Source organism: Sprattus sprattus (assembly GCF_963457725.1).
Source record: "Sprattus sprattus genome assembly, chromosome: 3".
NCBI lineage: Eukaryota > Metazoa > Chordata > Actinopteri > Clupeiformes > Clupeidae > Sprattus > Sprattus sprattus.
The window spans coordinates 41,015,480-41,029,959 of NC_137922.1; the positions used below are offsets into that span (position 1 = coordinate 41,015,480).

General features: G+C 39.2%; 2 protein-coding genes across 2 annotated transcripts; both read right to left on the reverse strand.

Moving 5' to 3' along the window:
* Window positions 1-1,467: 1,467 nt before the first annotated feature.
* hoxb6b (homeobox B6b) lies at window positions 1,468-2,552 on the reverse strand (the record flags this gene model as incomplete). Its single annotated transcript, XM_080835489.1, has 2 exons — window positions 1,468-1,724; window positions 2,135-2,552. The coding sequence occupies 2 exons, from the start codon at window positions 2,550-2,552 to the stop codon at window positions 1,468-1,470; spliced, it is 675 nt and encodes a 224-aa protein (XP_080691615.1).
* A 7,567-nt stretch (window positions 2,553-10,119) lies between these two features.
* hoxb8b (homeobox B8b) lies at window positions 10,120-11,791 on the reverse strand (the record flags this gene model as incomplete). The annotated part of the gene is made up of 2 exons (XM_080835490.1): window positions 10,120-10,427; window positions 11,374-11,791. 2 exons carry the CDS (start codon window positions 11,789-11,791, stop codon window positions 10,120-10,122), a joined length of 726 nt encoding a protein of 241 aa, XP_080691616.1.
* Window positions 11,792-14,480: the final 2,689 nt, after the last annotated feature.

Here is a 14,480-nt window from a genome sequence, read left to right on the forward strand (position 1 = left end):
CTGTACTTCGTTTTTGCCATGTATGCGCCCAAATATGGGAGTGCGTTTAGGAATCACGTGCCTTTGTTGACCAGTCGTAAATTCTCTCTGATGACTTCAAGAGGTAATTCATGCTCTATGGTTACAAATGATGACGAAATGATGATCGTTAGGTTCAACTCAATGGAGCCTCCCCACTGAGCGCCGTGATCCATGTTAGCGGAGAGCGTCACCTACTGGAAGAAGTGTTAATTCCCCCTCGAAAATACCTGCAGATTTTATGCGTTGTTTTTATTACTCAGCACCGGTGCGCCATAAAATTAAAATAGCCTATTATTAAAACAATTATACCTCTGATCTGATTTTAAACACGTTATATAGTCATACATATAAACGTGACTGATACTGGTAGGTCTGAAGCGACCACATAGCTATGGGAGCCACTCCCTGTCCATATCAACTTATAGCTAAAAACAATATAAAAAGCAAACAGGCTAGTTAATATTAATCACGATTACTATCACTATTCACAACAATCTGATGTCTTACTGTGCACGATTTGTTAGCTGGTTCATAAGAGAGAAAGACAAGGAATAGATACGCTTGTCCTTTTTAACCACCGATAGGCTATGACCATCAGTTTGACTACAATTGGTCAGAAACTGCGTGATACTGAACAGTAACCGACTATATTAAGTTATAACTAGTCACCTCAGACCACAATCTCTGAAGATGAAAATCCAACGACGACTATCTCGATAAACATGCCTTTTGAAGTCCCAAATGATTTTTATGACATAAATCCCAAACCTTAGCTGCATGTTTATGTATTGATGCATTGTGCCATAAGGGCGTCTTCTTTTACTTTATTGGGGTTTTGTTTCTCTTTAGTTTTCACTCAAACACACACACAAGGAAAAGACATTTCTATTTGGTATGAATACATCTTTTTATTGGCAAAAATGACTGCTGACAAGGACCACGCTATTTCGAAGTTACATGTAGCTACACGGACACATGACAAAATAATAAATAATTATTATACAAAACATTTAAAATACAGGTGCAAAATGTAATCTCACGAAGAGCACGGGAGATAATTCATTAGGTATCTTACTGGTAAGAGGGACAAGGTTCAAAATGTGCACACGCTGATTTAGTGACTTTGTCCTTACATATCTAGGCTATTGACAAAACTACAAACACAAACATAAAACAGAATAATAAAATATAAGCTCTTGGCAGTTTAGGTAGTTTCCACAAGGCAGAGGAGAACCTCTGGATTCCAAAAGACAAGTTCTACAAGAAAGCCAAATGTTTTAGCGTTGTAACTGTTTTTTCGTGATAGCCTTTGTCATATTTCTTAGATAGACAGGCCTAGCTTTTCTTAAACTGGTAATACGATTTTTACCTATGACACATCACGTACATAGTAAATTAAATTATGGAATAATTCATTCTTTTAGAATGATCAATATGAGTTCATCTTTATTCCTTCTTCGGGTCGTCATCCTCCTCTTCGTCGGGTTTCGTGGAGTTAATCACTTTATTTTCCTTTTTCCACTTCATTCTACGATTCTGGAACCATATTTTTATCTGGCGTTCCGTTAGACAGAGAGCGTGAGAGATCTCGATTCTGCGTCGACGGGTTAAATACCGATTGAAATGAAACTCCTTCTCCAGCTCCAGCGTCTGAAAGCGCGTGTACGTCTGACGACCCCTGCGGCCAGTGTGACCCGAGGGCCCTGTCAAAGACGGGAGAAAGATAATACTCCTTATGTAAACATATGGTCAAACCTTATGGACTGTATTGATGATAATGCATTAACATGTCAGTTCAAAGCTCCACACACTCAGACTTTAATCCACAATTGAACAAATTCGAATGTTAATACCATTTTCAGAATAAATAAAAAGTGGAATACAAGCTATAGCTACTGCAATAGTTTGTTTAAGATGCCAAAAATATTGTCCAGTTAAGGACAGTTGTTTCCTTAATATTTCAAAATCTGTTAAGTTATGATTAGCGATAGACCCTAAGTAATTCTTCTTAAACATTGGAGATGTTTATTTGCTAAACCACAATTCGGTTCACGGCCGTAACATGCCCAAAAATATGATCTGCTGTTCAGAGACAAGCACGGTTTTTACTTACCATTACAAGAGTTCATTCGTTGCATCCAGGGGTAAACTGGAGAGCACAACTTGTCATCACTGCCTGGGTATCTGTCTGTGTTTTGTTCCGAGCAGTCGGTTTTGCACTGGTCCTGGGTTAACACAAGCGGGTGCTCATCCAGTCCCCCAAGCGGACACGAGCGCTCAGCGTCTCGGTAAAAACTACTTGTGTAGTCGGTGGCGCCGGTTGCAGTCCGACCGTAAACTCCTGTACCTTGCTGGTAATAGGAAGCTGGGTAAACCTTGTCTTGGACATTGGAAGCTCCGTATGTGCCGCTGGGATACTGTCTTAAAGGGTCGGTATATCCGGAGGAATATAGCGGTATCTGACCCAAGAAGGAGTCCTGTCCTCCGGGGAGAGACACGGGGAAAGTTGAGTTTACAAAATACGAACTCATTGGACAGCCAGGCCTATTGTCCGAGTGTTATGATTTGTTGTGTTTTATAGTCCAAGTGGTTTTGCCATTACTTTATCGGAGATTTGGTTTTAGCCGAAGGGGGGTGGCGAGGTGCCAATGTGGGACCGAGAGCAACTGTACCATCTGATCAGTGGCTAACCAATGGCGAGCGTTTGTGGTAACACAACAGCACCCAGGGGGAGTCTCTTTTTCCATGGGTCGAAATCCCCAGAGCATATCAGAGCTCAAGACTTTCCCTCCGTTTCACATTTTAAATGAGTACACAGTTTATAATACACCTGATCTTACAGTTTTTTCAAGAGCGCAGTTATCTGTTTCGTTGAGACCAGAAATATCTGTATACAAAGGTAGCGTGATGAAAATGACAAGATCTGTATAGGCTATATTTTATTTTATATAAGTAGGCCTATTCATAATCCTAAGGAGCCCAATGGAACGTCAATATCTTTGGAGATAGGCTATTTGTTGCATTTGACAGAGGTTATGTTTATGTACAGGAATTAACATGGGGGAAATGAAGAGGCCAAGAAAATGTCATGATCGTATTCAAATGTCAAAATATTATCTTTTCTTAAGAGGCACACGGTATCCCAGTCGCATAAATGTTCAACCTACACATAACCTACTGGCGCATCCAGTCAGGCGCGTGCACGCGCGCACACAGGTTTGACCTTTACACGCTGTAGTCTCATGATTGCAGAGTATGAAAATACCAAACGATGTCTGGTCTTCGCTTGGTTCCCAAAGGATTAGGGAGATGTTCACTTCTCAACAGGTACACCACTGAATTGCTCTACCCACACGGACTTGGGAAAACAAAATTAAAGCACCATGTTTGCCAGTTGCGAGGGGGAAAAAAACCCATTTCGGTTTTAAAATACAATTGTAGTAAAGTCCTGCTGTTACAACTAATAAACATATACAGCACATATTGCGTATCGCTTCATCAGCAGTTGAAGCTGGTCTGGTAAATGCGAAACAGAAAGTACTTTAGCATCAGTAATTATTACTGGCGTCAGACTTATAGAAATCCTATAAATAGCCTACTCCTAAGACTCATTCAATCCTTATCTGATTCTGGCCCTTTCGGGGTGTAGATTATTGTCACAAAATGTGCACTTTACTGCAAGTGTATGATTGTAATCTCTCACTTTCAGCACCAAAAATTGGAGTTACCCTGGATTACCGGATCCGATCTGCCAATACGAAAAGGCCGGCAACTGGATCCTGAAGAAAATCGACAATGTCAAACTGCAGATTGTTTATCATCAACCTGGAGCATATTTCCTCAAACTTCGTTAATTCACACATCAATGGTATCCCTCAGATCGCATATGATGACCAGGCTGTGAGTATCCAAGACAAATTAAATGCTTGAAGATATAGACAGTTTTGTAATAATATTGATTTGTCAGCAACAGTTGTGCTGGAGATGCTGCAAAATTCATATGCACATTCTGCCTATAGTGTTCTCTTTTCAATTATGTCAATTATGAAGGCAGAGCCTGCCCTTTTTTTAAGATAAAGAACGGGAATTTCGGATTATACTGGTAAAATAGTTACTATAGGTATGTACATGCTAAATGACTATATAAGTCTTAAGCAAGAAGATTTTTTTCCACAACCAGATTCCGCCAATGCCTTTGTTTAGCAGGCGCACAGATTGCGTAATAACTTGCGTAATAAATGGAAAATTGATCATAGAGCATTAATATATAAAATATTGCCCCCTGCTGCGAGGGACGATTTTGTTATATAAATTAAGTACTTGAAAATGTGTTTTTTTTAATCTCTACTGGAACTTTATGAAGAATAAATAAAATTAATTTTTACAAAAAATAATGTATGCATTTGCCATTGTTTGTGACCTTTCTTGTGTTTCTCAGTGTCGAATTTCGGCATACATAAATACGTAGACAGCAGCCACAAATCTGGGTCTTACAAAACCTGACCTATGCGGCTGCCCTTTTTGTATGGAGGAGTTTTACTATCCACATTTTGGACCCCATGATGTCCAGACTGGATCATTTAAAACACTATCTCAAACATTTCTTGTCTAATTGCGTCTTTGAATTCTGCATTAAACAACACTGCACAAACACATAATATATGTACTTAATATTAAACATACAAACGAAATGCAATTAGAGAAAAGGAAACAGTTGTATTGGGCGGCTAAGTGGTATTGAGGAAGGGCACCAACTACCCCCAACTGCAATGCAGCTAGGCAGCGCAGACGCGTAATACGGTCAATTGATTGAAATGAAAAGGCAGAAACAAAAAGAAAATCAGAGAGGTTCCAAACACCAAGGTTCCCAGGGAAGGTTGTATATCAAGCCCAGTGCAGACACACCAACAATCCAGCCACTGCATTCCCCAGTTTACAACCCCTGCATTCACTGCAGTATCACAAGTTGCTGGCACCCCCCTACACTCTCAAGTCTTCCAGCTGGTACTAACAATCAACCGCAGTTTCAAAGCACAGACCCACTCTCTCTCCCTCTCACCCATACACACTCTCCCTCACCCTCTCTCTCTCTCTCCATCACACTCTCTCTCACACACACACACATTCTCCGTCACCCTCTCTCTCCATCACACATACACACGGTAGTACCCTCTGTAGTCGCTAGATGGTCTCGCAGAGTTAGAAATGAGAAGCTCGACAAGAAAACAGGAAGACATTTAGAGCAAGGAACAATATTTATCTCTCTAAACCTAATACCAAAAGGAGTCTTAGTAATATGACAATATCCGAATTAAGAATGGATATGATATTAGTAAGCTTTCCAGTTCATCTTAATATAATGTAGGCCTCATTGTCTTAAATAGGCATTTAAGTAGTCCACAATCATTGTGTGTCATCATGAATACCTATTAGACATCGATTTCGGAGATAATTTGACCAAATGGAGATTGTTTTTACTTTGCATTCAGCAGATGTATTCAACAGAAAGCCATAGGCTAACGAAATCGTATTAATGTGTCATTTTTTTTTTTTTTTTGCACGCAAATCTGTTAATTGCAAAAAGTCAATATTCTTCTTCTGACAATGACAAATAATAACATATACCACTCACTCAAATGATACATGATAAGAAGCAGGCCTCATACGGTCTGTTCGGTTTTTATGCAATACTAGACAGTAGGTTACATATATATTTGAAACCTATAGCCTACGACATATTTGTCTATAATTAACTATGAGTCCTGAAAAAGATAGAAACTGTACATAATATCCAGATGTATTCATAAAACATAAAACTACAAACAAAAGCCACTGCTACCAAAAGCGCCACGAACGCCATTAAGCTCAACCAACAGGGTGAAACCTCACAGCCAGGTTACATGGTCAACTCCACTCCCCAGCTTTTTCTGATGGCGCTGCCATCTTGTGACTGATATCCCCGCACATAGTCAAGCAACACTAACAAATCGATACATTAATGCTACATGCAACTAGGACAAAAATATGTCAAAGTAACAGTTTAGGTGTTTAGTAACCAGACAGTTTTATACATGGCCATAGTTTTTCAAAGATGAATAATGCAAAGTTTCATTCTTATTATAATCAACATGGCCCATATTTCGTATAAATAAATATGCTACTTGAATCAAACGTAAAGGGCCCGATAACAAGAGACATACATGATCATAGCCCTCAAACATTTTTAGGAAAAGGATTTACGAAAGCCTACTCAACGATATTGATAATATGCCGTGGCCGAGTTACCATGGAGCCTACCTTTGTTGGTAATTTTTCAGCTGTCCAGAGGGTCCTTCAAACGAAACCGGTAGCTTGTCGTTATTCATTGTAACTAACTATAGCCAAGGTTTAAGGGTAATATGCATTATCAACCTATAGGAAAAGAACGACGACTTCTATGAAAAATGAGCAAAGCCCTCGGTGGCGTTCTGACATTTTCAAAGCTGTACGGAGACGGAAATCCCAATCACAGGGCTTCATTAGCATGGCGGGAGAGATTGGGCGCTTCATCCATCTGAACAGCTTCAGCAGATACACACTAGCCTACATTCACAATGCATAATTTGAACGAAAGAAACGAGACCTAAGAAAACAGAGGTGTTACATACTGTGGCGTGGTCAAAGAATGCTGCAATATAACCAACCTCTTGGGATATCATAAAAAGTTCATGTTCACGGCAGGCTGCCCACATGACCCGCCTCAGCCAATCCAAGAGCGGATCCACTCATAAAGTTCTATCACAAAGTTGTAAATTTTCATAAACAACCAAGAATTTATAGCATTTCTTCATGAGTGCATTAGCAGCAATTCTGTCGACGCCATCTTTACTTGCGTAAAACAAGTAGGAAATGTTGAAATATAAGCTGTTTAAACATTTACCAGGGAATAGGTACCAGATGAAAACCCGAAAAAAGAGAACCTTTGTTTAGATATTTGTATTCTATGGCATAAGACTATACAATTATGTTGATTAAATGTAAATATGCGAATTCCATTTATTTATTTATTTTATAGAGACAAGCCCTTTGCATTATGTTAGGGAATACCGCATTATGCTCTAGGCTATGTATCCTCAGGCGCTGGATAGGCCTTGGTTTCATTTTAAATATAAGTTGGTATCCAAAATTAGCCTCCGTCGTAGGCCTACTTGCCCTGATACAAATACGAATAGACTCCCAAATAAAGATGAAGATAAAACATATTATCGAAATACAAGCCTAGATTGTATGTTAGTGGAATCCTTTCGAGATCTTCTTAAGAAATACGAAAAGGCCTTCAGAACTGTATACTGCATTAGCACAAAAGATCCCGTTTCCTTTTCTTGTTGTTTTTAACAGCTATATCCGACTTTTATTGATGCTGTAAAACCATAAAACAACTAGACCAATACAACCTATTTCCGACAGAGTGCCTGGTGAGACGTTATCTATTGTAATAAGATCGGACAACTTTTTCTATCCATGTTTTTCTCACAGATGCTGTCGTGCACCATACTGTGATAGTAATGTTATAGCGTAAAGGTAATGTTCAATGTTAACTGTTTAAGGAAATTACCACACCCTAAAGTCCAGTGGTTTCCAGGATTGCATTAGATACAGCAACTCAAAAGTGAAAAACTGAAATGGTGGGTGTGATGTTACAGGCTACACTAATGTAATTAACGGAATAGTGCAACGTTGTTTTATATATGATGATTATTCAACATTGTTTCGCATTGTCAGACAACTGCACTTATATTTTTCATGAAAAATATTCAGAGAGCTTTGGGTTTAGAATGCTGCCACATATCAGTGGGGTCTATATCCTGTTACCAGCAATTTTGTTTTTAAATGTATAACTCCCGAATTCCCCTCTTGACAGGAGGCCTAAACAGGCGAACCTCAACCTGATATTTGGAAATCCGCAACGAAAATCTGTTTTCATACCTATATTCATTTCGAAATGTTAACTAAAACAAGTCTGGGGAAATGTGTTCCCTTCTTCATAACACGGCCAAATATCTATTCATGAAAATACGCTCCAAAGTATATGTGACACTTGAACAAACGTTTCCAGCCATCATGGCACAATTTTATGCCTGGATATATGTGATATTATAATAATATGAATGTCATAATCACTTGGGATATTTGGACAATATCTGATATATAACCACAGACGTGCAGACAGTGTTAGGCCTAGCTTTTAGAGGGCACCTTCCCTTATGACCGTTGTGTCGATCTAGTGAAACATTTTCTAGCATCCTGAATTATTTTTATTCGGTTATTTTAGGTCACATACCTGATTATAGTAATTCGTATATCCGTTTGCTTCTGTTTCATTCTATCCTGTAGTTTATTTATTCTGATGATATCTGGAATACCGCACAATTCTGTTCAATTTATGCATGCCAGTGCCAGTCCTGTACACAAAGTATTTCGGTCATTTTTTGTCAATATGTTCTCAAATTTGTATGGTATGAGCAACACTTATTGTTTTAATTTTGGTGAAATGATGGTGAGTTTTTGTCAGTTGGTCGGCCTATACGCATGCGGCCCAAGAAGCAGCCACGAGATAAGACTTCGAGACCAGACATAAAATCGTAGCGACCATCATTGATGCCTTTTCCCTAACTCTATTTATGATGCAGTCAGAAGAAATAACTCTGGGTAACCTGCCTTATCCCAAAGGTAAATCACTTCAGTTAGCCTGCCTAATCCGAAAGGTAAATCCTGTTGTATCTGGTCTAGCAGGGTGGTTGATGCTCGTAAAGTAAACCAATAATGTATGGTACATTTCTTTATGGTTTTGGCATTCAAATAAAAAAAAATCCAAGTATGGATTCCATTTAGCATTTTAACCTTTATATTGGCTACTCATTATTGTTTGTGTCTTCCCCAGAAGCCAAGCAAACACTATGTATCCCAACTCTAATATCCGGCTCTACTAAACCTCTCACAACAGCTATTGGCACTTTAGGCCTACTCTGGTTGACAGAGCTTTGAGCAGTTTCGGCATTCCATATATTCAGAAAAATAACCTATTAAAGACAATCACAGTGTATGATGTGGTCTAATCTTGAGTGAAAAATACAGTTAGACCATATGTCTTTTCAGTGCCGTGTGGTCAGGAATTGGTCCAAGAGTGGTAACGAATACTCAATGGTCTCTCCGTGTGTAGCACAAGATGACTCCTGAACCCGTTTAACACAAAACAACAATTTTACTTAGCTCTTTCTGAAGGACCGAGTGTTTTACAGAGCCAAAATGCCCATCAAAAACTTACCATGTGTTCAGGAACAGTTGTGCGTAATCCTGCTTTTCTTGAAAGATTTTGATATCACAGAGATAGACTCGAAATGTAGGCTACTTGTAACGTATAATCTAGCTGCACATGCATGTCAGTCGGTCAGAGTGCTACCGTGTAAATTGAGACAAAATGACACTTGGATTTGTCTTTTTACGAAAAAAACTTTATTGAGCCCCATCACCCATCCTCTGTCACCTCAAGTTACAGACACTTCCAGTTCAGGACAATAAAAACAGCAGTTGAGAAACAGTGCACGTCATAAATTGCCCCTTATAAATTCAGCAGTACGGTTATAAATACGTTTGTATTCGTTTCACAGTATGTACCCTCTACTTTTGCACTTTAGCATGCTTTCCAGCGGAAAACACAACACTAACAGACAAAAATACCAGCAAGTAGACATGAATATAGGTAGTTTGTACACATCTAAAGTTTTTTATTTTCTCCATTATAAAAAGATAAACGTAAAAAGTGCATCACCTGACTTACAGAAGGAAACACATCTACTGAAGCCATTTTACAGATGATTTTAGTAAATGTCACAGGTCTGTTCAATTTCCAATAACAACTGTGTCGTTATTTGAGCTCAGAGTATGCGAAATCCTCGTTTTACAACTAATTATATCAACACTACAGAATAGTATAAAGCATTTGATGAAATGTAGATAAACTAATGTCCGCTTGGCTGTTGATTTCAGAGATGCACCTGCCAAGGCCAAAGTTGGAACGCTTCCTCTGTCCCACACTTCAATGATGATCCGTTATGTAGATTAAAGTTTCTTGAAGTCCTCGTCCTCTGATGGTTTTTCCTCTGCCTCCTGAGCGCATTCTCTCTTCTGTCTCTCGACCTCCTCCTGTTCAGCTTTGCAGCTGGGGAACTTGTCTTTATTGTTCTCCTTCTTCCACTTCATGCGTCTGTTCTGAAACCAGATTTTCACCTGTCGTTCGGTGAGGGCCAGCGCGTGCGACACCTCGATGCGTCGCTTGCGGGTCAGATAGGGGTTAAACAGGAACTCCTTCTCCAACTCCAACGTCTGGTAACGACTGTACGTCTGTCTGCCCCTCCTGCGACCAGCGGCTGAAAAAACAAGGAATGCAAATTGTAAAATAAATAAAATAAAATAGAATTATAAAAATTCCTTGTCACTGGTGTCTTCCTAACTCATTTTCACGGACATAATGCAACGGCCCATTATGACAAAAAACGGTCAGGTAGCCCATGATCAGACAAATTATCTTTTGTGCAGGCAATACATTTCACAAAAGCGCATTTTTAAAGTTATGGGCTCATTGGATAGGACCCACACACACACACACACACACACACACACACACACACACACACACACACTAAACAGGAACCCTTGTGCAGGCGCACAAATGTAATATCAGCCATAGACCTAGTTTCCATCACATGGTGTCACTGAAGTGGACAAAATTGAACACTAAAAATCACAAGATGAAGGACCTGTTCTATAGGCCTACATACAGACGATCAGCTAGCCACATACTGACAGCACAACGCACAGATAAATATACAGTAGCCTATAGCCTACCGTGAAGGTATCTAGGTATGACATTTTTTTTTAAAGAAGATAATGTTTCCAAAGACAGTGTTTCAATGTTGTTTCTCAACGATCAAAACTGGTTGTTAAATGGCAATGCACATTAACGCATGTAGCCAGTCGCTTCATGTAAATCATCAAAGTTGCATGGGGCCAGCACAAATCTTTTCAGTAGATATTTGACAGGACAAATGACAGTACACTAGAAATTCCCTTAAATGTATCTCTTCCGTCACAACCAGAGCACAACAATCAATAAATAAGAGGAAAGTTTGGAGACACATCAATAGTGTTGTTAAGTTGGCTGCAATTCACATTTGGTTGCCATAAAATGCGCCATTGTCCTCTACATTGTAGACTACTGAGGAAATGATTATACTGCTTAATTGCGGGTAATTAGTCCGGTTTTATACCCCTTGTGATGATTTACACTGCTTGTTAGATCTTGCACAAACTCACATTGTGGTCGCATCCACGGGAAGAGTTGCGACGAACCCTGGTCCGTGCTGTCAGAATCCTCCCCGACCCCGCTGGCTTTCAAACTACTGTCACCGAATGGGTTCAGGTCCTGGTTTGGGTTTCCGAAGAAACTCTGTAGGGCATCCTGTGCATAAAGGTTTCCCGTGGGATCCGCATGAAATGGCACGGCGCACGGGTTTTGCTGGTAAGGCGCGTGGGATAGCGATGATGTTCCGTGATGGTAGAACTCTGGTAACTGACCTGGATGCTGAAAAGTGGCTCCTGCTCCGGCTCCATAAACTACAGTGGGTCTGCTTCCGATGTCCTGAGTAAATCCAGCACACTCGTAATAGTTCGGCCGCAAAGAATCAGCGCTTTTGTATTTAGAAAAAAGAGGATTTACAAAATAAGAACTCATGGTTTCCTTTTGAGTGTGTAGTTGGTTTTAGATCGTAAATTCAGAAGTTTCTTTCGTGTGACAGGGACTCAACCGTAAGTCATGAAACAATCCCAGTATGTAAATGAGAGAACTCCCTCAATCTGAGATAATTCTTGAAACGTCGTAAATATTCATGCCAGTAAAGACGGTATTACCATGTCTTTTTCCATGGGTTATCCCGCATGGCTGGAGCCTATGGGTCCAACAGACTACAATAACCAATTGTAATCTGCAGCTCACTCCATTCGCGTGAAGTAGACTAATACATTCATATTTAGGTAGTCTGTGCCTCTCAATACTGATTGTCCAATCTGAATCTCCTAGACAAGCTTCTGCATCTCCACCTAGACAAAGCGCGTGCTTGTGATGGGAAAAGGACGAGAGAATGGAAATGGAGAAATGAAAAGACGGAGAAGGAGAGTGAGAATGAGAGAAAGGAGGGGTGAAAGGAGAGAGGTGGAGTGAGAGTCTACGCACTGGTAAAGGCAAGTGTATTGTGACTCCAGAAGGCAGACTTGGAGAATATGGGTTGTTAAACGGTTTAAAGGTGTTAGGAAGCGGCGTGTTTTCCTTGTTTTGAAAGAAAGCCTGACATTATTTCCATTTGCTCATATTTTCTTAATTTGTCTGTATTTTCTTTGAATAAGGTCGACCCAGCCTACTGCACTTCAAACTGTTTGTTATGTTAGAACAAACAAATACCAATCAAAATGATTTTTGGCTTGCTCACTGAAAGCCAACATCTCCAGGCAATTGGCTTGGCCACCATTCGTTTTATTATGATTATTTGTAATGTTGAATCAATCAATAAGCGATAAGTCCACATACGAATTTGAGAAATTATGTTATAGGCCGGTCCCCGTTTTCGCACTATGGTTAATGTGGAAGTTGCATACCGAGGTCCAGGCAGCCCACTGTGTAGCCATAACTTATATGGGCCTACAATGGCACCGTGTGGCGAGCTTCTGCAACAGCAGCCAGAAGAGAACGCAAAGGATGTTGTCAACGACAGACTTTCTTCTGTAGCCTACATCTTTATGAAAGAGTATATCCTAGCATTTTATTTGTGCGAATGATAGAATATTTTTTTGCTCAAACAGAATTAATAATATGATATCGTAATCCTAGCATCAAAATATAACATATCGTAGGGGTGGACATTTTTTCATATTTAGTCAAGATTTGACATCATGTGGAAGGCGAATAACCCGTCTCTGGCAACAGCATCCCCAGTGTGTTTCCATTTCATTACATTTACGCGAATGACAACCCTTTGACATTTTCAAAACACACACGTTTTTTTTTTAATATATATATTTTCCAGTGCCACTGGAGTTTTTGACGCAGCCCACAGCCGAGCTATTCTGTTCCCCTAGCCCAAATCTTGGATTTGATTATAGCATGTTATTTATGTGAATTACTCATGTGATTAGCTTGCAAAACAAAACATTTAAATTAAATTATAAGACAGGACCAGCAGGGAGTATTGCACATAGGCCCACTTACATACAGAGATGTCCTCAGCTTTGTTCTCGACAACAGGACTTCTTTGCAAATCTTTTGCGGGAGTTTTTAATACAAATTCGTAACAAAACGTAAGTACGTTGGCCCAAGACAAATATGCTCACACATATGCACACATACAATTTGTTGATTTGTAAAATCGTATATTATTATTATTATTATTGACAAAAAAAATCCTGAATTCTATTTGGTCCATCTTAATGCTATGTTATATAATCCATTAAAACAGGATAATATATTTGAAACTCGCCTGAAAGTGAGATTTTCTTGGCAGCTTCGAGGGCTTTTTGTTAACAATCACCCAATAAAGTTCTACTTTGGAAACATTATGAACGACATCACCACACGTTTTCATTTCTCACAAACATCCTAATATAAAACACCTGATCGACCCCCTCCTTTCTTTTACACAATATCCTCGAAATATAAACCCTACTCTATAACCTATATTTCTCCATGGAAATACATTAGAACAGTCCTTGAACAGGTTCTTTTGTCACGGAGTTTGCCTCTGTTTTGAAATGATTTGCAGCAACAGCTCAAAACCCTCTTGCGTCCAAGATAAAATAATAATTTAAAAAAATCGAAATATTTGATCAGCAATTATAATGTGAAAAACATCATTATGCACTTTGCTGAGACGGTTTGATAGCCTGAAGCCGCGCTCTTAAGTTAAGTAGCCTCTTCAGGTGTAATAGAGAACAATGAGACCAGACGTTAACGAAATTAATACCAACAATTTGAGAAAATACTTTAAGATTGAGAAGACTTCACATCGTGAAGTATTTTCTCAAATATAAATGTATATCATTATGAATTTTAACGAAACGAATGCCAAACCTGCAGCTTATCTAAATTAAAAGAAGAAACACGAATTTGCTTTACCTCATAATTAATGTGTGATATTTTCGTCAACTAGATGACCAGGCCTTTTTGGAGAGAGTACATTAAAGTGGAAGGCTAAATTGAAATTGGCAGGAGAATACTGACTGAATGAGCAAGCTAAACTGTGCATGTTATTCAATTTAGTATATCATTTAGTACATTTAGTAATTAGAAAGGCTACTGTACCATCATCAATCTCCTTCCTTAAATGAAGAATTGGAAGTGACTTGTTTTAATTTAGCTCAGCAGTTCTGGACGA